The 27,352-nt window shown below is 45.6% G+C and overlaps 1 protein-coding gene across 1 annotated transcript in view; it reads right to left on the bottom strand.

Moving 5' to 3' along the window:
* Positions 1-27,352, bottom strand: part of LOC137384960 (protein piccolo-like) — a 631,016-nt gene that overhangs the window by 327,451 nt on the left and 276,213 nt on the right. Inside the window, exon 12 of the mRNA XM_068059672.1 lies at positions 16,483-16,608. Within this exon, the coding sequence (XP_067915773.1) occupies positions 16,483-16,608 (126 nt within the window). The remainder of the gene's footprint in view (positions 1-16,482; positions 16,609-27,352) is intronic.

Genomic DNA, 27,352 nt, shown 5'->3' with positions numbered 1-27,352 from the left:
AGGACACCTTCATCAAATAAGCTGGGTTTAACAGTGTGAAACTTTGTTTTATGTTGTTATAGGTTGGGGTGAAACAATACATTATATAAGAAACAATGACTGGGATTTTCTGTCGGGGCGGAGACCCCACTCACCAGGTTAAAAGTCAGGGGTGAACCCACCTCCGCTGGACCTGGCAGCCTCACAGAGATTTTACGTGGCCCAGGCCCTTAATTGGTCTCAGGCGGGACTTCCGTTCCTCTGAGGCAGGAAGTCCCACCTCCGGGAGCTGGCAGCCAATCAAGGGACCGGCAGCTCCTCAGTCCCAGCACCGTCACCGGAAGCGGTGGCCTCGTTGGGACAGCTCCCAACATGCCAAAGAAGGTAACGGGGGTTTTGGGCATCGCCGGGTCAATCGGCCGGGCCCTGGCGCGGCAAGGGGGATCGGGTGGGAGGAGGGCAATGAGGTGCAGTGGGGGTCACCTGTGCTGTGGGGGGGGCCCTCTGTGGGTCACATGGTGCTGTATCAGGAGGGCCCCCCCACACAACCTGCAAGGAAGCTGCCTGGTATTACTGGGGGGCCTTCTGCAGGTTCCGAGCTGCCCGCCCGCAGCTGGTAATATACCAGCAGCGACGGGAGGAAGCCATTAAGTGGCAGATAGTTGGCCACTTAAAGGCCTTAATTGGCCTGGGGCAGTTGGGCCATTTCTCACCGCCTCTGCTCATAAAACTGAAAAAAATGAGACAACCGACAACTGCCAAGTTAACTGCATACAACGTGTTAGCAATTCCTTGCAGTGGCACATTAACAATGCAATGCAGCTATGGCAAGTCAGCATGCAAACCTTCTTTGGCCTCCTTGTCTCGAGAGACAATGGGTAAGTGCCTGGAGGTGGTCAGTGGTTTGTGGAGCAGCGCCTGGAGTGGCTATAAAGGCCAATTCTAGAGTGACAAACTCTTCCACAGGTGCTGCAGATAAAATTGGTTGTCGGGGCTGTTACACAGTTGGCTCTCCCCTTACGGTTCTGTCTTTTTTCCTGCCAACTGTTTAGCCCTGACTTTATGACTGCCCGCCAGCTCTGGCGATCACTGGCAACTGACTCCCATGACTTGTGATCAATGTCACAGGATTTCATGTCGCGTTTGCAGACGTCTTTAAAGCGGAGACATGGATGGCTGGTGGGTCTGATACCAGTGGCGAGCTCGCTGTACAATGTGTCCTTGGGGTTCCTGCCATCTTCCATGCGGCTCACATGGCCAAGCCATCTCAAGCGCCACTGGCTCAGTAGGATGTATAAGCTGGGGATGTTGGCTGCCTCGAGGACTTCTGTGTTGGAGATACAGTCCTGCCACTTGATGCCAAGGATTCTTCAGAGGCAGCGAAGATGGAATGAATTGAGACATCGCTCTTGGCTGACATACGTTGTCCAGGCCTCGCTGCCGTTGAGTAAGGTACTGAAGACACAGTCTTGATACACTCGGACTTTTGTGTTCCGTGTCAGTGCACCATTTTCCCACACTCTCTTGGCCAGTATGGACATAGCAGTGGATGCCTTTCCCATGCGTTTGTTGATTTCTGCATCGAGAGACAGGTTACTGGTGATAGTTGAGCCTAGGTAGGTGAACTCTTGAACCACTTCCAGAGCGTGGTCGCCGATATTGATGGATGGAGCATTTCTGACGTCCTGTCCCATGATGTTCGTTTTCTTGAGGCTGATGCTTAGGCCAAATTCTTTGCAGGCAGCCGCAAGCCTGTCCATGAGCCTCTGCAGACACTCTTCAGTGTGAGATGTTAAAGCAGCATAGTCAGCAAAGAGGAGTTCCCTGATGAGGACTTTCCTTACTTTGGACTTCGCTCTTAGACGGGCAAGGTTGAACAACCTGCCACCTGATCTTGTGTGGAGGAAAATTCCTTCTTCTGAAGACTTGAACGCGTGTGAGAGCAGCAGGGAGAAGAAGATCCCAAACAGTGTAGGTGCGAGAACACAGCCCTGTTTCATGCCACTCAGGATGGGAAAGGGGTCTGATGAGGCGCTGCTATGCTGAATTGTGCCTTTCATATTGTCATGGAATGAGGTGATGATACTTAGTAGCTTTGGTGGACATCAGATCTTTTCTAGTAGTCTGAAGAGACCACGTCTGCTGATGAGGACAAAGGCTTTGGTGAGATCAATGAAAGTAACGTAGAGGGGCATCTGTTGTTCACGGCATTTTTCCTGTAGCTGGCGAAGGGAGAACAGCATGTCAATGGTGGATCTCTCTGCTCGAAAGCCACACTGTGCCTCAGGGTAGACACGCTCAGCCAGCTTCTGGAGCCTGTTTAAAGCGACTCGAGCGAAGACTTTCCCCACTATGCTGAGCAGGGAGATTCCACGGTAGTTGTTGCAGTCACCACGGTCACCCTTGTTCTTATAGAGGGTGATGACATTGGCATCGCGCATGTCCTGTGGTACTGATCCCTCGTCCCGGCACAGGCAAAGCAGTTCGAACAGTGCTGCAAGTATAGCAGGCTTGGCACTCTTGATTATTTCAGGGGTAATGCCGTCCTTCCCAGGGGCTTTTCCGCTGGCTAGAGAATCAATGGCATCACTGAGGTCCGATTTTGACGGCTGTACGTCCAGCTCATCCATTGCTGGCAGAGACTGGGCTGCATTGAGGGCGGTCTCAGTGACCACATTTTCCCTGGAGTACAGTTCTAGGTAGTGTTCCACCCAGCGGTCCATTTGCTTGCGTTGGTCAGTGATTGTGTCCCCTGATTCAGATTTGAAGGGGGCGATCTTCCTGATGGTTGGCCCAAAAGCTCTCTTAATGCCTTCATACATTTCTCTGATGTTTCTGGTGTCAGAGGCCAGCTGAATATGACTGCATAGGTGTTGCCAGTAGTCATTTGCGTAGCACCTGGCTGTTCTTTGTGCAGTGCTTCTGGCTACTTTAAGTGCTACGGATGTTAACTCGCTGGGGGCTTTTTTAGAGTTCAACAGTGCAATGCGCTTAGCGACTATGACAGGTTCCAGCTCTTCAAAGTGAGATTGAAACCAGTCTGCATTCCGCTTCACACGTTTGCCATAGGTGGTGCACTGCTGAGTCATAGATGGCGTCTCTGATGTGGGCCCACTTGGTCTCTGCATCCCCTGTAGGAGTGTTTTGAAGGGCTTTTTCAAGTGAATTTAGGAATTTATGTAACAGCTGTGGATGAGAAATTCTGCTCGTGTTGATGCGCGGGTGGCCCTTCTGCTTGGAGTGATGCAGCTTCTTTGGTTTGAGTCTAACCTTGCTGCACACCAGGGAGTGGTCAGTGTCGCAGTCCGCACTGTGGAAGCTAACTATGCTAACAAGTATGCTGACTAGTAGACACAAGTGGACCAGCGGTGGCAGGATTACCAGCGTGTAAGGAACTCAATATCATAACTGCACAAGAGCATTGCCAAGGGGAAATCTCCAAGGACCGGAACCTGCTCATAGACTCTGGCCAGCATCAAACGATGCAGTCTGGCAATCCAGCAACAGCACAACTATGCCATGCCTTCATTTCTGCTATCGACAGAACTGCCAACACCACAATGAGGCAGAATGGACTGGTACTGTGATGAGGCCAAAAACTCTTCTCCCAACAAGTCCTCAACCTTGAGCCCAAGACTGTCAGATGCGGAGGATGAGGCGAGGAGATGTACACACAATGCCCTGAAGAGGCAGAGGAGAAATGAGTTGAAGCATTACCTGCTGGCTCTTCGAGATGGGGTGCTGGAACATTCCAAGAATGACAAAGCCGCAAAAGTGGTAATTTTGAGAAAAGCAGCAGAGTATGTTAGCAGGCTGAAGGCAGAGCAGCAGAAACTGAATGCAGAGAGGGAGAAACTTCAGAAAGAACTGCAACAGATGAGACACAAATTCTCCGAGCAAGAGTTGTCAAACCACCAAAATGATATATGGACTCTTAAGCCTCTATATTTGTAAAGTTCATAATCTCCATAACTGTGTAAATCATTTTGATGTTATCTAATTTTAAGTTTTTACTGTCAGCATACGAGGCTTATCTTTGGAAAGAAAGGGGATATTGTGTGATTGCCTTTAAGAGTGATGTCCCTTTAACATCTTAGTATGCAAATGAGCCAACTAACAGGACGCAGTCATGTGACTCTGAGCCAAAGTCACTCTGGAACTGTAACATCCAGAATAAGGTTCTGTAAATAGTTAGCTCTGCACTGTACATAAGAGTTTAGCTGTAATAAACTTGTTTGAGATCTGCAACCAACTGGACTGCACGCATCTCATAGAATCATAGAGTCATAGAGTCGTACAGCATAGAAACAGACCCTTCGACCCATCGCGTCCATGCTGACCATAAAGCCTATCTATACTAATCCCACCTGCCTGCATTAATTCCATATCTCTCTATGCCTTGCTCATTCAAGTACCTGTCCAGATGCCTCTTAAATGTCGTTACTGTTCCTGCCTCCACCACCTCCTCAGGCAGCTCATTCCAGATACCCACTATTCTTTGTGTGAAAAATTTACCCCTTTGATCCCCTTTAAACCTCCTCCCTCTCACCTTAAATCTATGCCCTCGAGTTTTGGTCACCCCTACCATGGGAAACAGACTCTGGTTATCTACCCTATCTATGCCTCTCATAATTTTATATACCTCTATCATGTCCCCTCTCAGACTCCTTTGCTCCAGGGAAAACAGACCCAGCCTATCCAATCTCTCTTTATAACTCAAGCCCTCCAAACCAGGCAACATCCTTGTGAATCTTTTCTGCACCCTCTCTAGCTTAATCACATCTTTCCTGTCGTGCGGCGACCAGAACTGCACACAGTACTCCAAATGCGGCCTAACCAATGTTATGTACAACTGTAACATGATGTTCCAATTATTGTACTCAGTGCCTCGGCTCATGAAGGCAAGCATGCCATACGCCTTCTTCACCACCCGGTCTACCTGTGTTGCCACTTTCAGGGAACTATGTACTTGCACCCCAAGGTCTCTCTGCTCAACAACACTCCCCAGGGCCCTGCCATTCACTGTATATGTCCTGCCCTGGTTTAACATCCCAAAATGCACTACTTCACACTTGTCTGCATTAAATTCCATTTGCCACTCCCTTGCTCACTTTCCCAGTTGATCTATATCCTGTTGTAACCTTAGACAACCTTCTTCACTGTCCACTATACCACCAATTTTGGTGTCATCTGCAAATTTACTAATCATGCCCCCTACATTCACATCCAAGTCATTCATATATATGACAAACAACAGAGGGCCCAGCACCGATCCCTGCGCACACCACTGGTCAACGGCCTCCAATCTGAAAAACAACCCTCCACTACCACCCTCTGCCTCCTATCACAAACCAATTTTGTATCCAATTTGCTAGCTCACCCTGGATCCCATGTGTTCGAACCTTCTGGACCAGCCTACCATGCGGGACCTTGTCAAAGGCCTTGCTAAAGTCCATGTAGACAACGTCCATCAAAAGGGAATTCTATCGTAAGGGGTACAGATAGGCGTTTCTGTGGCTGCAAACGTGACTCCAGGATAGTATGTTGCCTCCCTGGCACTAGGGTCAAGGATGTCACGGAGCGGCTGCAGGACATTCTGTAGGGGGGGGTGAACAGTCAGAAGTCGTGGCACACATTGGTATCAATGATATAGGTAGAAAGAAGAATGAGGTCCTGCAACAAGAATTTAGGGAGCTCGGCAGCAGATTATAAAGCAGGACCTCAAAGGTTGTAATCTCTGGATTATTCCCAGTGCCACGTGCTAGCGAGTATAGGAATAGAAGGATAGAGCAGATGAATGCGTGGCTGAGGAGATGGTGCAGGAGGGAGGGCTTTAGTTTCCTGGACAACTGGGTCTGTTTCTGGCGAAGGTGGGACCTGTACAAGTTGCACGGGTTGCACCTGAACCGGAACGGGACCAACATCCTTGCTGGGAGGTTTGGGAGTGCTGTTGTGGGGGCGGTTAAACTAATTTAGCAGGGGGATGGGATACAGCGTGGAGTTACAGTATGGGGTAGAAACATAGAAACTTAGAAAATAGGAGCAGAAGTAGTCCATTCGGCCCTTCGAGCCTGCTCCGCCGTTCATTCTGATCATGGCTGATCATCCAACTCAGTAACCTGTTCCTGCTTTCGCCCCATACCCTTTGATCCCTTTAGACCCAAGAGCTATATCTAACTCCCTCCTGAAAATGTACACTCAACTGCTTTCTGTGGTAGCGAATTCCACAGGCTCACCACTCTCTGGGTGAAGACATTTCTCCTCATCTCAGTCCTGAAAGGTTTACCCCGTGTCCTTAGACTATGACCCCTGGTTCTGGACTCCTCCACCATCGGGAACATCCTTCCTGCATCTACCCTGTTAAGTCCTGTTAGAATTTTATAGGTTTCTATGAGATCCCCCTCACTCTTCTGAACTCGAGCGAATATAATCCTAACCGACTCAATCTCTCCTCATACGTCAGTCACGCCATCCCAGAAATCAGCCTGGTAAACCTTTGCTGCACTCCCTCTATAGAAAGAACATCCTCCCTCAGATAAGGAAACCAAAACTCCACAGAATATTCCAGGTGTGGCCTCACCAAGGCCCTGTATAATTGCAGCAAGACATCCCTGCTCCTGTACTCGAATCCTCTCGCTATGAAGGCCAACATACCATTTGCCTTTTTTACCGCCTGTTGGACCTGCATGCTTACCTTCAGCGACTGGTGTATGAGAACACCCAGGTCTCGCTGCATATTCCCCTCTCTCAGTTTATAGCCGTTCAGATAATAACCTTCCTGTTTTTGTTACCAAAGTGGATAACCTCACATTAATCCACATTATGCTGCATCTGCCATGCATTAGCCCACTCACTCAACTTGTCCAAATCACCCTGAAGCCTCTCTGCATCCTCCTCACAACTCACCCTCCCACCCAGTTTTGTGTCATCTGCAAATTTGGAGATATTACATTTAGTTCCCTCATCTAAATCATCAATGTATATTGTGAATAGCTGGGGTCCCAGCACTGATCCCTGCGGTACCCCACTAGTCACTGCCTGCCATTTGGAAAAAGACACAATTATCCCTAATTTTTGTTTCCTGTCCGCCAACCAATTTTCCATCCATCGCAATACACTACCCCTAATCCCATGCGCTTTAATTTTACATGCTAATCTCTTATGTGGGACTTTGTCGAAATCCTTCTGAAAGTCCAAATAAACCCCATCCACTAGCTCCCCCTCATCAACTCTACCAGTTGTATCCTCAAAGAATTCTATTAGATTTATCAAGCATGATTTCCCTTTCGTAAATCCATGTTGACTCTGTCCGATTCTATCACTGTTCTCCGAGTGCCCTGCTATAAAATCTTTGATAATGGTCTCAAGAATTTTCCCCACTACCGACGTCAGGCTGACTGGTCTATAATTCCCTGCTTTCTCTCTACCTCCCTTTTTAAATAGTGGGGTTACATTAGCTACCCTCCAATCTGTAGGAACTGTTCCAGATTCTATAGAATCTTGGAAGATGACCATCAATGCATCCACTATTTCTAGGGCCACTTCCTTAAGTACTCTGGGATGCAGACCATCAGGCCCTGGGAATTTATCGGCCTTCAATCCCATCAATTTCCCCAACACCATTTCTCTACTAATACTGATTTCTTTCAGTTCCTCTCTCTCACTAAACCCTGTGTTCCCCAACATTTCTGGTATGATATTTGTGTTTTTTTTTATTCATTCATGGGATGTGGGCATCACTGGCTATGCCAGCATTTATTGCCCATCCCTAATTGCCCTTGAGAAGGTGGTGGTGAGCTGCCTTCTTGAACCGCTGCAGTCCATGTGAGGTAAGTACACCCACAGTGCTGTTAGGAAGAAAGTTCCAGGATTGTGACCCAACGACAGTGAAGGAACGGTGATATAGTTCCAAGTTAGGATGGTGTGTGACTTGGACGGGAACTTGCAGGTGGTGATGTTCCCATGCATTTGCTGCCCTTGTCCTTCAAGGTGGTAGAGGTTGCGGGTTTGGAAGGTGCTGTCTAAGGAGCCTTGGTGAGTTGCTGCAGTGCATCTTGTAGATGGTACACACTGCTGCCACTGTGCGTCAGTGGTGGAGGGGGTGATGTTTTGGTGGATGGTGTGCCATCAAATGGGCTGCTTTGTTCTGGATGGTGTTGAGCTTCATGAGTGTTGTTGGAACTGCACCCATCCAGGCAAGTGGAGAGTATTCCATCACACTCCTGACTTGTGCCTTGTAGATGGTGGACAGGCTTTGGGGAGTCAAGAGGTGAGTTACTTGCCACAGGAATCCTAGCCTCTGACCTGCTCTTGTAGCTATGGTATTTATATGGCTACTCCAGTTCAGTTTCTGGTCAATGGTAGCCCCTAGGATGCTGATAGTGGTGGATTCAGTGATGGTAATGCCATTGAATGTCAAGGGGAGTTGGTTAGATTCTCTCTTGTTGGAGATGGTCATTGCCTGGCACTTGTGTGGTGCAAATGCTACTTGCCACTTATTAGCCCAAGCCTGGATATTGTCCAGGTCTTGCTGCATTTCGACATGGACTGCTTCAGTATTTGAGGAGTTGTGCATTGTGCAATCATCAGCGAACATCCCCACTTCTGACCTTATGATTGAAGGAAGGTCATTGATGAAGCAGCTGAAGATGGTTGGGCCTGGGACACTACCCTGAGGAACTCCTGCAGTGATATCCTGGAGCTCAGATGATTGACCTCCAACAACCACAGCCATCTTTCTTTGCGCTAGGTATGACTCCAACTAGCAGAGAGTTTCCCCCCTGATTCCTATTGACTCCAGTTTTGCTAGGGCTCCTTGATGCCATACTCTGTCAAATGCTGCCTTGATGTCAAATGCAGTCACTCTCACGTCACGAGTTCAGCTCTTTTGTCCATGTTTGAACCAAAGCTGTAATGAGGTCAGGAGCTGAGTGGCCCTGGTGGAACCCAACTGAGCATCATTGCTCAGGTTATTGCTAAGCAAGTGCTGCTTGATGGCACTGTTGATGACATCTTCCATCACTTTACTGATGATTGAGAGTAGACTGATGGGGCAGTAATTGGCTGGGTTGGACTTGTCCTGCTTTTTGTGTACAGGACATACCTGGGCAATTTTCCACAGTGCCGGGTACATGCCAGTGGTGTAGCTGTACTGGAACAGTTTGGCTAGGGGTGCGGCAAGCTCTGGAGCACAGGTCTTCAGTACTATTGCCGGAATATTGGCAGGACCCATAGACTTCAGTCGTTTCTTGATATCATGCGGAGTGAATCGAATTGGCTGCAGTCTGGCATCTGTAATGCTGGGGACTTCAGGACGGGGCCGAGATGGATCATCAACTCGGCACTTCTGGCTGAAGATTGTTGCAAATGCATCAGCCTTAACTTTCGCACTGATGTGCTGGGCTCCCCCATCATTGAGGATGGGGATGTTTGTGGAGCCACCTCCTCCAGTTAGTTGTTTAATTGTCCACCACCATTCACGGCTGGATGTGGCAGGACTGCAGAGCTTAGTTCTGATCCGTTGGTTATGGGATCGCTTAGCTATGTCTATTGCATGCTGCTTATGCTGTTTGGCATGCAAGTAGTCCTGGGTTGAAGCTTTACCAGGTTGACACCTCATTTTGAGGTATGCGTGGTGCTGCTCCTGGCATGCCCTCCTGCACTCTTCATTGAACCAGGGTTGGTCTCCTGGCTTGATGGTAATGGTAGAGTGGGGGATATGCCAGGCCATGAGGTTACAGATTGTGGTTGAGTACAATTCTGCTGCTGCTGATGGCCCACAGCGCCTCATGGATGCCCAGTTTTGCATTGCTAGATCTGTTCAAAATCTATCCCATTTAGCACAGTGATAGTGCCACACAGCACGATGGATGGTATCCTCAATGTGAAGGCGGGACCTCATCTCCACAAGGACTGTGCGGTCGTCACTCCTACCAATACATTTGTGTCCTTCTTTGCGAAGACAGAACCAAAGTATGCATTTAGTTGGTCAGCCATTTCTTTATTCCCCATCATAAATGATGCACAGTCAAATACAAAAGAGAAACGGTGTCATTCTGGAAGGCAGAGCAAATATAGACCTTAAGGCATAAGTGAAAAATGCAAGGCTGGATTGCATCTATCTTAATGCAAGGAGTCTTACTAGTAAGGCAGATGAATTGAGGGCATTGATTAACACATGGCATTATGATATTATTGCTATCACAGAGACATGGTTGAGGGAGGGGCAGGACTGGCAGCTCAATATTCCAGGGTATAGAATCTACAGGTGAGACAAGGGAGGGAGTAAAGGAGGAGGTGGCATTGTACTGTTGATCAAGGAGTCAATTACTGCAGTGAGGAGGGATGATATCTTGGAAGGTTCCTCAAATGAGGCCTTATGGGTAGAACTTAAAACAAAAAGGGGCCAATCACTTGGCTGGGTGTGTACTACAGGCCTCCAAACAGTCAGAGAGAGATAGAAGAGCAGGCATGTAGTCAAATCTCAGAGAGGTGTAAAAATAATAGGATAATAATAGTAGGAGATTTCAACTTCCCCAATATCAACTGGGATAGTCTTAGTGCAAAAGGTTTAAAGGGGGCGGAATTCTTAAAATGCATACAGGAGAGCCTTTTGAGCCAGTAAGTAGAAAGTCCTCGAAGAGAAGGGGCAGCACTGGACCTAATCCTAGGGAATGAAGCTGGACAGGTGGTAGAAGTGTCAGTGGGGGAGCATTTCAGGGACTGTGACCATAACGGCACAGTGGCGCAGTGGTTAGCACCGCAGCCTCACAGCTCCAGGGACCCGGGTTCGATTCTGGGTGCTGTCTGTGCGGAGTTTGCAAGTTCTTCCTGTGACCGCGTGGGTTTTTGTCGGGTGCTCCGTTTTCCTCCCACTGCCAAAGACTTGCAGGTGATAGGTAAATTGGCTGTTTTAAATTGCCCCTATGTAGGCAGGTGGTAGGGAATATGGGATTACTGTAGGGTTAGTATAAATGGGTGGTTGTTGGTTGGCACAGACTCGGTGGGCCGAAGGGCCTGGTTCAGTGCTGTATCTCTAAATAAATAAAAAAACTCTGTAAGATTTAAGGTAGTTATGGAAAAGGACAAAGACAGACAAGAAATAAAGGTACTGAATTGGGGGAAGGCTGATTTCAATATGATAAAACAGGATCTGGCCAAAGTGGACTGGGAGCAGCTACTTGTAGGAAAGTCTACATCAGATCAGTGGGAGTCATTCAAAGAGGAAATAGTTCAGAGCCAACATGTACCCATTAAGGTGAAGGGCAGGACCAACAAGTCCTGGATATCAAGGGATATAGAGGATTGGATCAGGGAAAAAAGGAGGCTTATGGCAGATTCAGAGCACTGAAAACAATGGAGGCCCTAGAGGAGTAGAGAAAAGTGTTGGGGGGGTCCTTAAAAAAGTAATTATGAGAGCGAAGAGAGGACATGAAAACCACTGGTGGGCAAGATAAAGGAAAATCCTAAGGCGTTTTATAAATATATTCAGGGCAAGAGGATAACCAGGGAAAGATTAGGGACCAAAGTGGCAATCTTTGTGTGGAGCAGGAGGACATAGGTGAGGTTTTAAATTATTACTTTTCATCTGTGTTCACTATGAAGAAGGACAATGTAGGACAGAATCACAGAATAATATAGTGCAGAAGAGGCCCTTTGGCCCATCAAGACTGCACCGAAGCATGAAAGACACCTGACCTGTCTACCTAATCCCATTTGCCAGCACTTGGCCCATAGCCTTGTTTAATGTTATGATGTGCCAAGTGCTCATCCAGGTACTTTTTAAAGGATGTGAGGCAACCCGCCTCTACCACCCTCACAGGCAGGGCATTCCAGACCGTCACCACCCTCTGGGTAAAAAAGTTCTTCCTCAAATCCCCCTTAAACCTCCCACCCCTCACCTTAAACATGTGACCCCTCGTAACTGACCCTTCAACTAAGGGGAACAGCTGCTCCCTATCCACCCTGTCCATGCCCCTCATAATCTTGTACACCTCGATCAGGTCACCCCTCAGTCTTCTCTGCTCCAGCGAAAACAACCCAAGCCTATCCAACCTCTCTTCATAGCTTAAATATTCCATCCCAGGCAACATCCTGGTGAATCATCACAGCACCCCCTCCAATGCAATCACATCCTTCCTATAATGTGGCGACCAGAATTGCACACAGTACTCCAGCTGTGGTCTTACCAAAGTTCTATACAACTCCAACATGATCTCCCTGCTTTTGTAATCTATGCCTCGATTGATAAAGGCAAGTGTCCCATATGCCTTTTTCACCACCCTATTAACCTGCCCTTCTGCCTTCAGAGATCGATGGACAAACACGCCAAGGTCCCTTTGTTCCTTGGAACTTCCCAGTGTCAGGCCATTCATTGAATACTTACGTGTCACATTACTCCTTCCAAAGTGTATCACCTCACACTTTTCAGCGTTATATTCCATCTGCCACTTTTCTGCCCATTTGACCATCCCGTCTCTATCTTCCTGTAACCTAAGACACTCCACCTTACCGTTAACCACTCGGCCAATCTTTGTGTCATCCGCGAACTTACTGATCCTACCCCCCACATAGTCATCTATGTCGTTTATATAAATGACAAACAATAGGGGACCCAGCACAGATCCCTGTGAGACGCCACTGGACACTGGCTTCCAGTCACTAAAATAGCCGTCTGTCATCACTCTCTGTCTCCTACAGCTAAGCCAATTTTGAATCTACCTTATCAAGTTACCTTGTATCCCATGTGCATTTGCTTTCTTGATAAGTCTCCCATGTGGGACCTTGTCAAAGGCTTTGCTGAAATCCATGTAAACTACATCAACTGCACTACCCTCATCTACACACCTGGTCACATGCTCAAATAATTTAATCAAATTTGTTAGGCATGACCTCCCTCTGATAAAGCCATGTTGACTATTCCTAATCAAATTTTGCCTCTCCAAGTGGAAATAGATTCTCTCCTTCAGAATTTTCTCCAATAGTTTCGCTACCACTGACGTAAGACTCACTGGTCTGTAGTTCCCTGGCTTATCTCTACAACCTTTCTTAAATAGTGGGACCACATTAGCTGTTCTCCAGTCCTCTGGCACCTCCCCCGTGGCCAGAGAGGAATTAAAAATTAGGGTCAGAGCCCCTGTAATCTCCACCCTCGCCTCCCACAGCATCCTGGGAAACAAATCGTCCGGACCTGGAAATTTGTCCACTTTTAAGCCTTCCAAAACCTCCAATACCTTGTCACTCCCTGTGACAATTTGCTCAAGAACCTCACAGTCTCTCTCTCTCAGTTCCAAATCTACATCCTCATTCTCTTGGGTGAAGACAGATGTGAAGTATTCGTTCAACACCCTACCAATGTCCTCTGGCTCCACTCACAAATTTCCCCCTTGGTCCCTAATGGGTCCTACTCTTTCCCTGGTTATCCTCTTCCCATTGATATACTTATAGAATATCTTGGGATTTTCCCTACTTTTACCAGCCTGAGCTTTCTCATATCCCCTCTTTGCTCTCTTAAGCTCCATCCTACACTTTCTGTACTCCACTGATGCTTCCATTGATTTGATAAAAGCCTCTCTTTTCCTTCTCATCGTACCCTGAATGTTTCTGGTCATCCATGGTTCTCTGGGCTTGTTGCTCCTACCTATTACCCTAGAGGGAACATGTTGGGCCTGTACCCGCCCCATTTCCTTTTTGAATGCCCCCCACTGCTCTTCTGTCGATTTCCCGACAAGAGTCATACAGCACTGAAACAGGCCCTTCGGCCCACCGAGTCTGTGCCAACCAACAACCACCCATTTTATACGAATCCTACATTAATCCCATATTCCCCACCACATCCCCACCATTCTCCTACCACCTAACTACACTAGGGGCAATTTACAATGGCCAATTTACCTATCAACCTGCAAGTCTTTGGCTGTGGGAGGAAACTAGAGCACCCGGCGGAAACCCACATGGTCACAGGGAGAACTTACAAACTCTGCACAGGCAGTACCCAGAACAGAACCCGGGTCGCAGGAGCTGTGAGGCTGCGGTGCTAACCACTGCGCCACTGTGCCGTCCCCAGTGATCAGGGAGGGGGTTTGTGATATACTTGAACATAGTTGCATTGAAAGGGAGGAAGTATTAGCTGTTTTAGTGGGCTTAAAAGTGGATAAATCCCCAAGCCCAGATGAGATGTATCCCAGGCTGTTATGTGAGGCAAAGGAGGAGATAGCAGGGCTTCTGACACAAATTTTCAAATCCTCTCTGGCCACAGGAGAGATACCTGAGGATTGGAGGACAGTGAATGTGGTACCATTATTCAAGAAGGGTAGCAGGGATAAACCAGGTAATTACAGGCCGGTGAGTCTAACATCAGTGGTCGGGAAACTATTGGAAAACATTCTGAGGGACAGGATTAATCTCCACTTGGAGAAACAGGGATTACTCAGGGATAGTCAGCATGGCTTTGTCAGGGGGAGATTGTGTCTAACTAACTTGATTGAATTATTTGAGGAGGTGACTAAATGTGTAGATGTGGGTAAAGTTGTTGATGTAGTCTACAAGGACTTCAGTAAAGCTTTTGATAAGGTCCCGCATGGGAGATTGGTTAAGAAGGTAAGAGCCCATGGGATCAAGGGCAATTTGGCAAATTGGATCCAAAATTGGCTTCGTGGCAAGAGGCAGAGGGTGATGGTCAAGGGTTGTTTTTGCAAGTGGAAGCCTGTGACCAGTGGTGTACTGCAGGGATTGGTGCTGGGGCCCTTACTGTTTGTAGTGTACATTAATGATTTAGATGTGAATATCGGAGGTATGATCAGTAAGTTCACAGATGACATAAAAATTGGTGGTGTCGTAAATAGTGAAGAGGAAAGCTTTAGATTACAGGACGATATAGATAGGCTGGTAAGATGGGCGGAGCAGTGACAAATGGAATTTAATCCTGAGAAGTGTGAGGTGATGCATTTTGGGAGGACTAACAAGACAAGGGAATATACAATGGATGGTAGGATCCTAGGAAGTACAGAGGGTCAGAGGGACCTTGGTGTACTTGTCCATAGATCACTGAAGGCAGCAGCACAGGTAGATAAGGTGGTTAGGAAGGCATATGGGATGCTTGCCTTTATTAGCCAAGGCATAGAATATAAGAGCAGGGAGGTTATGATGGAGCTGTATAAAATGCTAGTTAGGCCACAGCTGGAGTACTGTGTACAGTTCTGGTCACCACACTATAGGAAGGATGTGATTGCACTGGAGAGGGTGCAAAGGAGATTCACCAGGATGTTGCCTGGGCTGGAGCATTTCAGTTATGAAGAGAGACTGAAAAGGTTAGGGTTGTTTTCCTTAGAGCAGAGAAGGCTGAGGGGAGATATGATTGAGGTATACAAAATTATGAGGGGCATTGATAGATTAGATAGGAAGAAGCTTTTTCCTTTAGCGGAGGGGTCAATAACCAGGAGGCATAGATTTAAGGTAGGGGGCAGGAGGTTTAGGATTTGAGGAAAAATGTTTTCACTCAGAGAGTGGTTGGAATCTGGAACGCACTGCCTGAAGAGGTGGTAGAGGCAGGAACCCTCACCCTTAAGAAGTATTTAGATGAGCACTTGAAACGCCATAGCATACAAGGCTACAGGCCAAGTTCTGGAAAATGAGATTATAATAGTTAGGTGCTTGATGGCTGGCACAGACACGATGGGCCGAAGGGCCTGTTTCTGTGCTGTATAACTCTATGACTCTATGATCCCGAGACAGCAATCATGAGCAAGAACCCTTACTGATGTTTTTCTTTATTTTCTGGAAGCATTGAGGCCTCCAAAAGCAGACTGCTAACTCAGCAAAAACCCTCAGATCTACTGGTCTGCATTATACCAGGTGGTGATTTTAAACACTAGGTTAACTAGGATCGCTTATAGGCAAATTTCTACATTAAAGATTAAGTGAACCCCTAATTAGTTAATGAATAACTATTGTAGCTTCAACAACATGACACTAGTAACAGAATTCCTAATTAGCAGAAACAGAAGCTAGTCATTCGAAAAATCACATGCACAACTTCTGATGACTCTATTAACATTACCTTTAAGTGCAGATTTATACACAGAATGGGTTTTTACCAAGGATATTGTAAATAATAACTCTTTATGAAGGATTTTTGCTGTGATATTTCTAAATATTCTTTTTATAACTTTCTGTTCTGATAACATTTCTCTCATTGAATATGGATAAAAAAGCATCAACAATTTCATGCAACAAATTTGCCACAGGAACCAAATAGAATGTAGCAACAGAGTATGTTGGTAATACACCCATTGAGGCAATAATGGTCTTTTTAATTTGTCTCTGTGATGGTAAAGGCAGCTTCAGTGCATCAAAACAACAGTACAAATTACACCAAACCAGAATCCACAAATATTATATCAGATCTAAAAGAAAGAAAAATTGCTGTACAAGTGTAAGGATTCTGCCATATCTTGAATTAGTGAATTAAAGATTTCTCAGTATAATTGGGAAGAGTTGATTTACCTTCCGTGAGCTTGCCTGTTTGCTCTGCTGTTCCACCAGGAAAGATCTTGGCAATGTAAGCGCCAATTTCTCCATTTTGTCCTGGAATCTCTTTCCCACCAATAATCTTGATTCCTAATCCATTTCCTGGTATAACAATAAATGATACATATTAACAATGAGAAAGAATAAATATTTTGGGACCACATAGTTCAAAGTAACATTTATTTGAATTTCACGCTAAGCTAATCTGTTAAAAAGTAATGTGGGGGTTCGACCGTAATGTGCTCTGCCACATAGTTGGAGGCTACAGACTCACCTCCACAACCATTTACTTGGCAAGTTCTTAAATTCAGTAAGGCTGTTTGGAACAGCACTGAGGAGAAGCCAGTCAGAGAGCGATGCAAATATTTAGAGGCCAAACCACCAAGAGTTTATTTGCACACAGTGGCTTTGCACTAAGTCGCTGGCTGAAGACAAAATCATTAGAAAATTAGGCCTTTGGCGTAGTCTCTCTGTTGGAGAATAGGTTTGTGTTAGTGTTAAGGTTAATGTGCAGTGACCTTATGAGGAGAAAAAAAAACTGAGCTTTGGGTTAGACATTTTACTAAATCTGAATAGGCTAAAATATTTGTATTTTCTATTCCAGAAACCTAATACAAGGTGTGCAGGCACGGTTTGAATGAAGTATTCAGTGAAGTCAAGGCCCTCTGTTGGGAAAGAGAGAGCCAAAGGAGTCAGTGAGGAGGCAATAATGGATAACAGAGGTTTGGACAATTGATTGGAGTTTGTGCAGAGTTTGGAAGGTTGATTAAGGAGAGCATGGAAGAAATTGAGTCTGGAGGTAATAAAAGTGTGGATAAGCATTTCTGCTGCATGGGAGTGAGGTCAGAGTGAAGGTATTTTTGAGGTGATGGATAGGATGTGGGGTTTGAAAGTGCAGACTCCCCAAAGGATATATCCTTGACTCCCCTCCTCTTCTTCATCTACATGCTACCACTTGATGACATAATATGAAGATAATGGGTCAGCTTCCACATGCACACTGTTGACAGCCAGCTCTATCTCTCCACCACCTCTCTCAACCTCTCCTCTACCTCTGCATTATCAGACTGCATATCTGACCTGCAATCTTGAATGAAGCACAGTTTTCTTCAGTGAAACATTGGGAAGACTTAAGTCATCATCTTCAGATCCCAGCACCACCTCTGTATCTTTACCACTAATTCCATACCTTGGCCGGCCAGTTCCACAGATTGGAACAGACGGTTTGCAACCTTAGCGTCCTACTGAATCATGAGCTAACCCCATATGCTCTCCATCAAGAAGACTGCCTACTTTCACCATCATAGCATCACCTGCCTATCTCCTCAAATCAGTCCATCTGCCACTAAAACCCTACACTATGGCTTTTTTACCTCTTTGCCGGCAATGCTTTGTTCTATTTCGGAAGTAGTTGTTGTCTTGGTTTTGGCTTTCAGCTGGTTGAGTTTGAAGAGTTTACCATCAGTGAGATTAGTTATGACCACATCTGGAGGGACCCTGTCAGTAGTAAGCTGCAGCATTGCTGCAAGAAAGATTGAGAATAGTGTTGGTGCAATGACACGCCCCTGTTTGGTGCCTGTTTTGAGAGGGAAGGGAACTGTGGTGGAGCCATTGCATAGTACTGTTATTTGCATATTGTCGTGTAGAAGATGGATGATCTTTATGAACTTAGCTAGGTGGTCCATACTATTGTAGCACCTTCCAAAGGGCCATTCGATTCACTGAGTCAAAGGCTTTTGTTAGATCGAAGAAAGCCAAGTACAAAAGGATGTTCTGCTCTCTGCACTTTTCCTGAAGTTGTCATGCTGTGAAAATCATGTCAGTTGTTCCTCTGGTTGGTCATAAGCCGCACTGGAACTCTGGAAGGATCTCACACTAAAATAAGCAAAATACTGCAGATGCTGGAAATCTGAAATAAAAACAAGAAATGCTGGAACCACTCAGCAGGTCTGGCAGCATCTGTGGAAAGAGAAGCAGAGTTAACGTTTCGGGTCAGTGACCCTTCTTCAGAACTAGCAAATATTAGAAATGTCAAAGGTTATAAGCAAGTGAGCTGGGGGTGGGGCAAGAGATAACAAAGGAGAAGGTGTAGATTGGACAAGGCCACTTAGCTGACCAAGAGGTCATGGAGCAAAGGCAAACAACATGTTAATGGTGTGTTGAAAGACAAAGCATTAGTACAGATAGGGTGTTAACGAACTGCAGATTGAACAGCAGCAAGTACAAACATGAAAAAAACAGTGGGTAAGCAAACTGAACAAACTACAATGAAATGAAATGAACAAAAGAAACAAAATTGTAAAAAATGTAAAAAAAGAAAAAGGAAAAAATAACTAAAAATAAAAGTAAAAAGGACAGCCCGTCATGCTCTGAAATTATTGAACTCAATGTTCAGTCCGTCAGGCTGTAGTGTGCCTAATCGGAAAATGAGATGCTGTTCCTCGAGCTTGCGTTGATGTTCACTGGAATATTGCAGCAATCCCAGGACAGAGATGTGAGCATGAGAGCAGGGGGGAGTGTTGAAATAGCAAGCAACCAGAAGCTCAGGGTCCTGCTTGCGGACTGAGCGAACCTGTGTTGGGGGGGCTCCCAGTGCAGAGGAACGCTTGAGGCAGAGCTGGTTGAGACATCACCGGCCTGCATGATTTTCTGTCCATGCAGTTAAATTGATGGGAAGTCAGGCACTGGGGTCTGTGATTTCCTAGCAAGTGCTCCCTGACCGTGTCAGACCTGGGGATTCAGTCCTGGAGAGTGTTGGTGTGAACAGAACCGATAGGATAGCGCACAGGAGAGCAATGATAGAACTGAAAAGGGAAGACGTCTTTGAGTCAGCTGTTTTTTTTAAGCAGTCAGTCTACATTCTTAGTTCTTCAAAGGCTTTGGTTTCTCTCAGAGTGCAGGGCTGATGCCGAGCAGCAATGTCTCTCTGCTCCTGGTTCATGGTGGGGGAAGAGAGAGACTGGGGGTGACACAGAGGGGGAAAGAGAGAGAGAGAGATACAGAGAGGGGCAGAGAGAGTAGGGGGGGAGTGGGGGGGAAGAGAGGGACATGGAGAGGGAAGAGAGAAGGGGGAGAGATGGACACAGAGAGGGGAGATGGGGGAGAGAGATGAACACAGAGGGGGAAGAGAGGGACACGGGGGGAGAGAGAGAGAGAGGAGAAAGAAGGACACCAAGGGGAGAGGAATGGACACAGAGAGGGGAGAGGGATGGACACAGAGAGGGAGAGAGAGGGGAGAGAAAGAGATCAAGATCACTCCGAATTCTCCACATCGCTACATCAAGTGTGTGGGCAGACATCGACAACTTGTACAAGCAAAATCAATGTCAGGTATCTCACTAAAATAGGGAGAAATGTGTTTTAAATCAGACTGTGTTTTGATGGCATTAGTTGGTTATACACTTTATACACAAATTAATTGCCCCCATGTCCACGGCTGAGCCAATAATATTGTCAAATGTTCATGGTGCAACATGTTGGTGTCTATCCCTACCCTTCACCCATCATTGAAAGCATTGCCTTCTGCTGCCTCGGCCTCATGCTCTAGAATTCCCTCCCTATGTTCCTTGGCCTCTCTATCTCTCCTCGTTCAAGATATTCCTTTAAATCCAGCTCTTTATCCATGTTTTGGTCACACCTCCCAGTACCTCCTCCTCTGGCTCAGCATCTTTTTGTTTTGTTACACCTCTATGAAGTACCTTGGGACATTCTTCTACATTAAAGGCGCTATATTTAAATGAAAGTCGATGTCGTTGTTGCTGACACCATAATTAGGGATAATGTTCCTGAGGGGCAACATGTAAACAAGGAAAAGAGGGAGTCAAGAGTGGAACACTGGGATACTGCAGAGGTCACTGATTGGCTGATGGAGGAGAAGCTATTGCAAGAAAGATTTTGGAAGCATTGGGAATGGAACTGAGAATCCCAGACAACTTTCCTCAATGCAGCACCACTGCTGCACCAACCTTCGAGGAATGAAAATAACCCACAGAAAGTGTACTATTTCTCATTCTTGTTACTATTACTCTTCTTGTCTGTTAATGAATTAGAATTCTAGTTTTGTGTCAAAACACTGGAGAACTGTTTTTATATCTGAAGCAGAGCTGCACAAAATTGGTGTCTGTGGTGGAAGTGAGAATGAGAAAAAAGCTGTTGATGAAATCAAACAGAAAACTTCCAAAAACACTTCAAAAACAAAAGGCAAACTCAATTATTTCTGGGAGTACATTCATGATTTCAACACATTGTTAGGATATTTGAGATTTGATTACATCATCTAACCCAGGTATTATAGATCAGGGATATTTCCAGGTAATCTGCTGCCAATTAATTTCCTGCACTTTGCAGTAATATAATTAAAGTAGTAACTCTCAATGCTCAAGAAATTCAAAAGAAGTTCCAGCTGAAAACACTCACCCACTCTATAACTTGGGAGAAGAAAATGACCTGATAAAATATTTTTGGTCCTGATCACCATTAGAAATGCAATGAAGAGTGCAGGAGGGCATGCCAGCAGCAACGCCAGGCATTCCTCAAAATAAGGTGCCAACTTGGTGAAGCTACAACCCAGGACTACTTGCGTGCCAAACTGCATAAGCAGCATGCAATAGACAGAGCTAAGCGATCCCATAACCAACAGATCAGATCTAAGCTCTGCAGTCCTGCCACATCCAGCCGTGAATGGTGGTGGACAATTAAACAACTAGCTGGGGGAGGTAGCTCCACAAACATCCCCATCCTCAATGATGGGCGAGTCCAGTATTTCAGTGCAAAAGATAAGGCTGAAACATTTGCAACAATCTTCAGCCAGAAGTGCCGAGTTGATGATTCATCTCGGCCTCCTCCAGAGGTCCCCAGCATCACAGATGCCAGTCTTCAATCAAGTCGATTCACTCGACGTGATATTAAGAAACGACTGAAGGCACTGGATACTGCAAAGGCTAAGGACCCTGACAATATTCCGGCAATAGTACTGAAGACCTGTGCTCCAGAACTTGCCGCGCCCCTAGCCAAGCTCTTCTAATACAGCTACAACTCTGGCATCTACCCGGCACTGTGGAAAATTGCCCAAGTATGTCCTTTACACAAAAAGCAGGACAAGTCCAACCCAGCCAATTACCACCCTATCTGTCTACTCTCGATCATCAGTAAAGTGATGGAAGGTGTCATCGACAGTGTTGTCAAGTGGCTCTTGCTTAGCAATAACCTGCTCAGTGACGCTCAGTTTGGGTTCCACCAGGGCCACTCAGCTCCTGATCTCATTACAGCCTTGGTTCAAACATGGATAAAAGAGCTGAACTCCAGAGGTGAGGTGAGAGTGACGGCGCTTGACATCAAGGCAACATTTGATCGAGTATGGCATCAATGAGCCCTAGCAAAACTGGAGTCAATGGGAATCCAAGGAAAAACTCTCCGCTGGTTGGAGTCATGGCTGTGATTGTTGGAGGTCAATCATCTGAGCTCCAGGACATCACTGCAGGAGTTCCTCAGGGTACTGTCCTAGGTCCAACCATCTTCAACTACTTCATCAATGACCTTCATTCAACCATAAGGTCAGAAGTGGGGATGTTTGCTGATGATTGCACAATGCTCAGCATTAATCGCGACTCCTCAGATACTGAAGAGTAGAAATGCAGCAAGACCTGGACAATATCCAGGCTTGGGCTGATAAGTGGCAAGTAACATTTGTGCCACACAAATCAGGAGTGTGATGGAATACTCTCCACTTGCCTGGATGGGTGCAGCTCCAACAACACTCAAGAAGCTCGACACCATCCAAGACAAAGCAGCCCGCTTGATTGGCACCCCATTTACAAACATTTACTCCCTCCACCACCGACGCACAGTGAAAGCAGTGTTGTTGGAGCTGCACCCATCCAGGCAAGTGGAGAGTATTCCATCACACTCCTGACTTGTGCCTTGTAGATGTTGGACAGGTTTTGGGGAGTCAGGAGGTGAGTTACTCGCCTCAGGATTCCCAGCCTCTGACCTGCTCTTGTAGCCACAGTATTTATGTGGCTGGTCCAGTTCAGATTCTGGTCAATAGTAACCCCCAGGATGTTGATAGTGAGGGATTCAGTGATGGTAATGCCATTGAACAACAAGGGGAGATGATTAGATTTTCTCTTTTTGGAGATGGTTATTGCCTGGCACTTGTGTGGCATGAATGTTACTTTCCATTTATCAGTCCAAGCCTGAATATTGTCCAGGTCTTGCTGCATATGGACACGGAGTTCTCAGTATCCTGCCTTGGAAATATATTGCTATTCCTTCACTGTCGCTGGGTCAAAATCCTGGAACTCCCTTCGTAACAGCACTGTGAGTGTATCTACACTACATAGATTGCAGCGGTCCAAGAAGGCAACTCACCACCATCTTCTCATGGGCAATTAAGGATGGGCAACAAATGCTGTGCTTGCCAGCAATGATCACATCCTATGAATGATTTAAAAATAACTCACTCTTTCCCCCTTTGCTAATACGTAGAATTTAGTTCTAAAGTACAGGACAGTTGTTTGCATCCCTCAGATCAATTCTAACAATTTTCACAGATAGTAGAGGCAGTAACCTAAATTTACAGCAGCAGTTATTATCCTGTCACCAAGGCAAGTGGCTCACTATTTGAGGCTGTAGTGGGTCACATAAACTTTACTTGTCAGCAAACACACTCATTAAACGCAGCAAAACCATTGCCAGTGCGACTAGGCTCAACCTCTTTGTAATGAAACATCAGATTGTAATCAACATGCTGAATAAATGCTTCTTCAACTGATTCATTGTACATCATAAATAATTATTGTCAACTAGACAAGTATAATCAGGCAGACCTTAATCTGTAACTCCTCCCCATTTCTATCATTCATCTTCTGAGCAGCTACCAACTGCATTCCTGGTAAGATAATTCCACTGACAGCCAATAGTGTTTTCCGCTATTTTAAGTGTAGGGGTCATGGAATCTGCATCTGCGGGACCAGTGGGAGAGCATGTGCGAGCTGTTGTCTGAACAGATGACTTGTCGAATGTTCTGATAAGTGCACTGACCCTGGTTGCAAAGCTCGTTTCTTTTTCTGAGTCAGACTGTGAGGTACTGGAACAGACAGTGAGGAACTGGGACAGACTATCCTAATAGAAACTGAAACAAAACCTTAGGTTTCTGGGGAAACTGAAACTGGTTGGAACAAAACAAAAAAGTGACACAGAGCCATTGGAACTCAGATGGCAGGAGGATGCAGTGCAGGCAGGCTGAAGGAAGTGAAGGCTGGATCCAGGAGCTGTTTCTGTTACTTAGAGTAACAGATTCCTCAGACCCAGCCATACAGTGCACAGGATGTCATTGAAGGGCTGAGATAAAGGTAGCACTGGTGGATCCATACCATCAAGCCTGACGTGAGCAGAGCTGAAAATGTTCCGGAGAAGTGCACCGTTTTGGGTAAAGACCAGACCCGTGGAATTTGGGATGAAGGGGAACTGCTGTCGGATGAGAATCAGTGGCTGCATCTTGGAAGAAAGGAGCTGGAGATCTACCTGAGGAAGTTCAGAGTTTTGAAGAACTTTATGGCTGTAATTGGTGCCATACAGTAACTCTGTGAGATCTATCATTGTTGTATCCGATAGCTACTGTATAACGTGTAATATATATATTAACAGTGATTTGTCTGTTAATTCCTTTTTAACTTATGTTGATTTTGGATAGATTATTAAAGTAAAAATTATAAAAGTGAAATCTTGTCCCTTTGGCTTTTCTATTTGAGGTTGTTCGGTAAATTCATTTTTTTAGTTTTGTTGATCTCCACAGGGATCATAGCATCGGGCAAGCAAAGATGCAGTCTGGATGATTCAACTGCAAAATATTTTCTTACTCCAGGGTTATGTCAAACTAACGATAATTCTGGATATTGACAATGTCTTTTCAGGTGAAATATTTTTCAAAATTTGTTTGAATCTAATTTCTATCCCAGTTTGAATGAACAGCCAATAACATCTAAATATAACAAATCTGAAGCTATATCAATATTTTAAATGATATCATATACAGTTTTCTGGATGTATTATTTAATTATTTCTTACAACTGTCAGGAAAGTGCTTAATTTTTTGAAATTATGTTTTGAGGATCTGTGCTTTAGAAGTGTGGAGATGGATTTGGTGGAGGACAGAAGTGATGCCATAAGATGCTGGACTATTTTTATAAAGGGTCACTGGAAGGACTCGGTTTAAAAACATTTACTGGATGTCACATGTCTTCAGCTAAGTAAAGAACAGGTGCCTTCTGACTATGGGAGTTGTTTACAAGAGAAGTGACATATGAACATATGAATTAGCAGTGGGAGTAAGCCACTCGGCCCTTCGAGCCTGCTCCGCCATTCAATAAGTTCATGGCTGAACTGATTAATCCACATTCCCTCCTACCCCAATAATCTTTCACCCCCTTGCTTGTCAAGAATCTATTGACCTCTGCCTTAAAAATATTCAAAGACTCTGCTTCCACCACCTTTTGAGGAAGAGAATTCAAAAGACACATGAACCTCTGAGAGAAGAAATTTCTCCTCATTTCTGTCTTAAATGGGCGACCCCTTATTTTTAAACAGTGACCCCTCATTCTAGATTCTCCCACAAGGGGAACCATCCTTTCCACATCCACTCTGTCAAGACCCCTCAGGATTTCATATGTTTCAATCAAGTCACCTCTTATTCTTCTAAACTCCAGCGGATACAAGCCTAGCCAGTCCAATCTTTTCTCGTAAGACAGCCTGCCCATTCCAGGTATTAGTCTAGTAAACCTTCTCTGTACTGCCATCTCAGAGCTCTGCAATCTCTCATGTCAAGATTTATGGTGCTCAAGAGTGGGTTTTATTTTTGAATACTGTTTTGACTCAGTTGAGTTTGTAGCCTGCTGAAAGAAACACCCAGCTCATCATCTCTCCAACTCTCTGAAAAACCCTGCAAAAAAAATCCAGTGTGTGATGGCTGTAACGCCTGATACCGCATTTCTCCTGAGAAGCTTTTGGAAGACTTCCTCTCGACATCTCCTGAATGAACTACTTCTGAAAAGATCCCAGTGACCCTTATGCGTGTACTCGGATGCCAGACTGCATGCCATCTGGAACATATCATCCTTTTTCTTCAAGAATTCACAAGTACTTTGGCCAAAGCATTTTTATTTTTCCTTTAGCCGGTGTGTGTGTTGGGTATTTAGAAGGGAATATATATATATCTATTTACTGTCATATTTCATATTGTGTGTTAAAGCTTTGCATCTTTATTGACTAAGTCTTATTTTATAATAAATTAATACTTTTGTTGTTTATTAAAGAAACCTGGTTGGTGGATTTTATTCTGAAACTAAAATAGAGTGTATAATTGACCGCATCAGTAACTGGGTATACATTTAAATATTGTTATGCAGGCCCCCACCTGCCAAGAATGAGGCACAAATTATTTAGCTACATGAACATTAAAACTTAAAATTGCCGCTGGGAAGAAAAGAGGGCCTATCACAAGGAATTGCCAGGCCCCTTGCGGGAAGGACCTTTTTTTGCATAGACAACATTTGGAACAGACAAAGGGGCCACTCCCTGCTCAAATTTAATCCACAATGGACTTTTGATTACCAGACATTGAAGGTGGAGAGGCTAGCATTCCAGGTTAATTGCTAAAATGGCTTAACACACATACAGATGTGGTTAGACCAGTTTCATCACGTGACTGACTGACTGTTAGAGTTTTTTTTTTATTTGATTTTGCCACAGGGAATTCGAACTCAGAAAGTTGTTTGCTCCTGGACTGAAAAGACCTCCCTCCTGTCTGCTCTCATCTCTTTCTCATGGAACTGAAGGCCCATTAAAGACACAAGAACCCCAAGAAAAGTCTCCTACAGTGAACAAGGTTTAAGAAGAATACTGGGCTCTACCAAAAAGCAAGACTACCTACAATCAAGGACTACAGTGATCTCTAAGCACTGTAAACAAGAAACTCTTCTGATATTGCCTCTAATCTCTCTACTTTATTTTTCTTCTGCTCTTTTCTGTCCCTATTTGCATGTGTGTATCACATGTGCATGCTAGCATGGGTGCGTCGTATATCCTGTTAACCATATTAGAGTTTAAGTTTAAGTTTTAATAAATTTCAGTTTCCTTCTTTAAACCTAAAAAAACTTGGTGTGCTCATTTATTTTCCTTATAATTAGAAAGCAGTGAACAAGGATTCACCAAGGGGGAGCTGAAAACACAGTGGCCGGAATTTTACGCCACCGCAGCGAGCCAGATGGTGGCAGGGGGTTGGCGTATAATCGAGCGGGAGGCCTTCCCGACCCGCTCCCGCCTCCGCCCCACTTAACATGGGGGGGGAGGGTTTGGAAAACAGGTCGCCTGCTCCAGGTCAATCAAGGCCCTTAAGTGGCCAATTGAGGGTTGCCCCCGCTTCCTCAACCATCCCCAGGACCCAAGATGCCCCCCCACATCCCCCTAAATGACCATCCTTGCCTCGCCGGGGCATGACCGATTACCCCCGGCGAGGCCACCCAAACTTACCTGCAGTCCTGGCTCCATGTCCTCAGCTGGGCTGCAGTCCCAGCATCGGTCACCGCTCCCGGTGGCGCTGCTGGGACTAAGAGCTGCTGGCCTGTGATTGGCCGGCAGCTCAATGAGGTGGGACTTCCTCCCTCAAGTGGGTGGAAATCCCGCCTTGGAACATTTAAAGCCTGGGGACCCTTAAAATATGGGATGGATCCCCAGGCTAGGCAGAAGCGGGTTCGCCATCGAATTTTACGTCGGTAGCCAGCTTCCCTCCACCCAACATAAAATCCAGCCCAGTATGTTTAAAAATTAAACCCTGTTACAATAAGACCAG

Source organism: Heterodontus francisci, chromosome 27 (genome assembly GCF_036365525.1).
Source record: "Heterodontus francisci isolate sHetFra1 chromosome 27, sHetFra1.hap1, whole genome shotgun sequence".
Taxonomy (NCBI): Eukaryota; Metazoa; Chordata; class Chondrichthyes; order Heterodontiformes; family Heterodontidae; genus Heterodontus; species Heterodontus francisci.
Note: the sequence above shows the minus strand (reverse complement) of the source record. Positions and strands in the feature narration are given on the sequence as shown.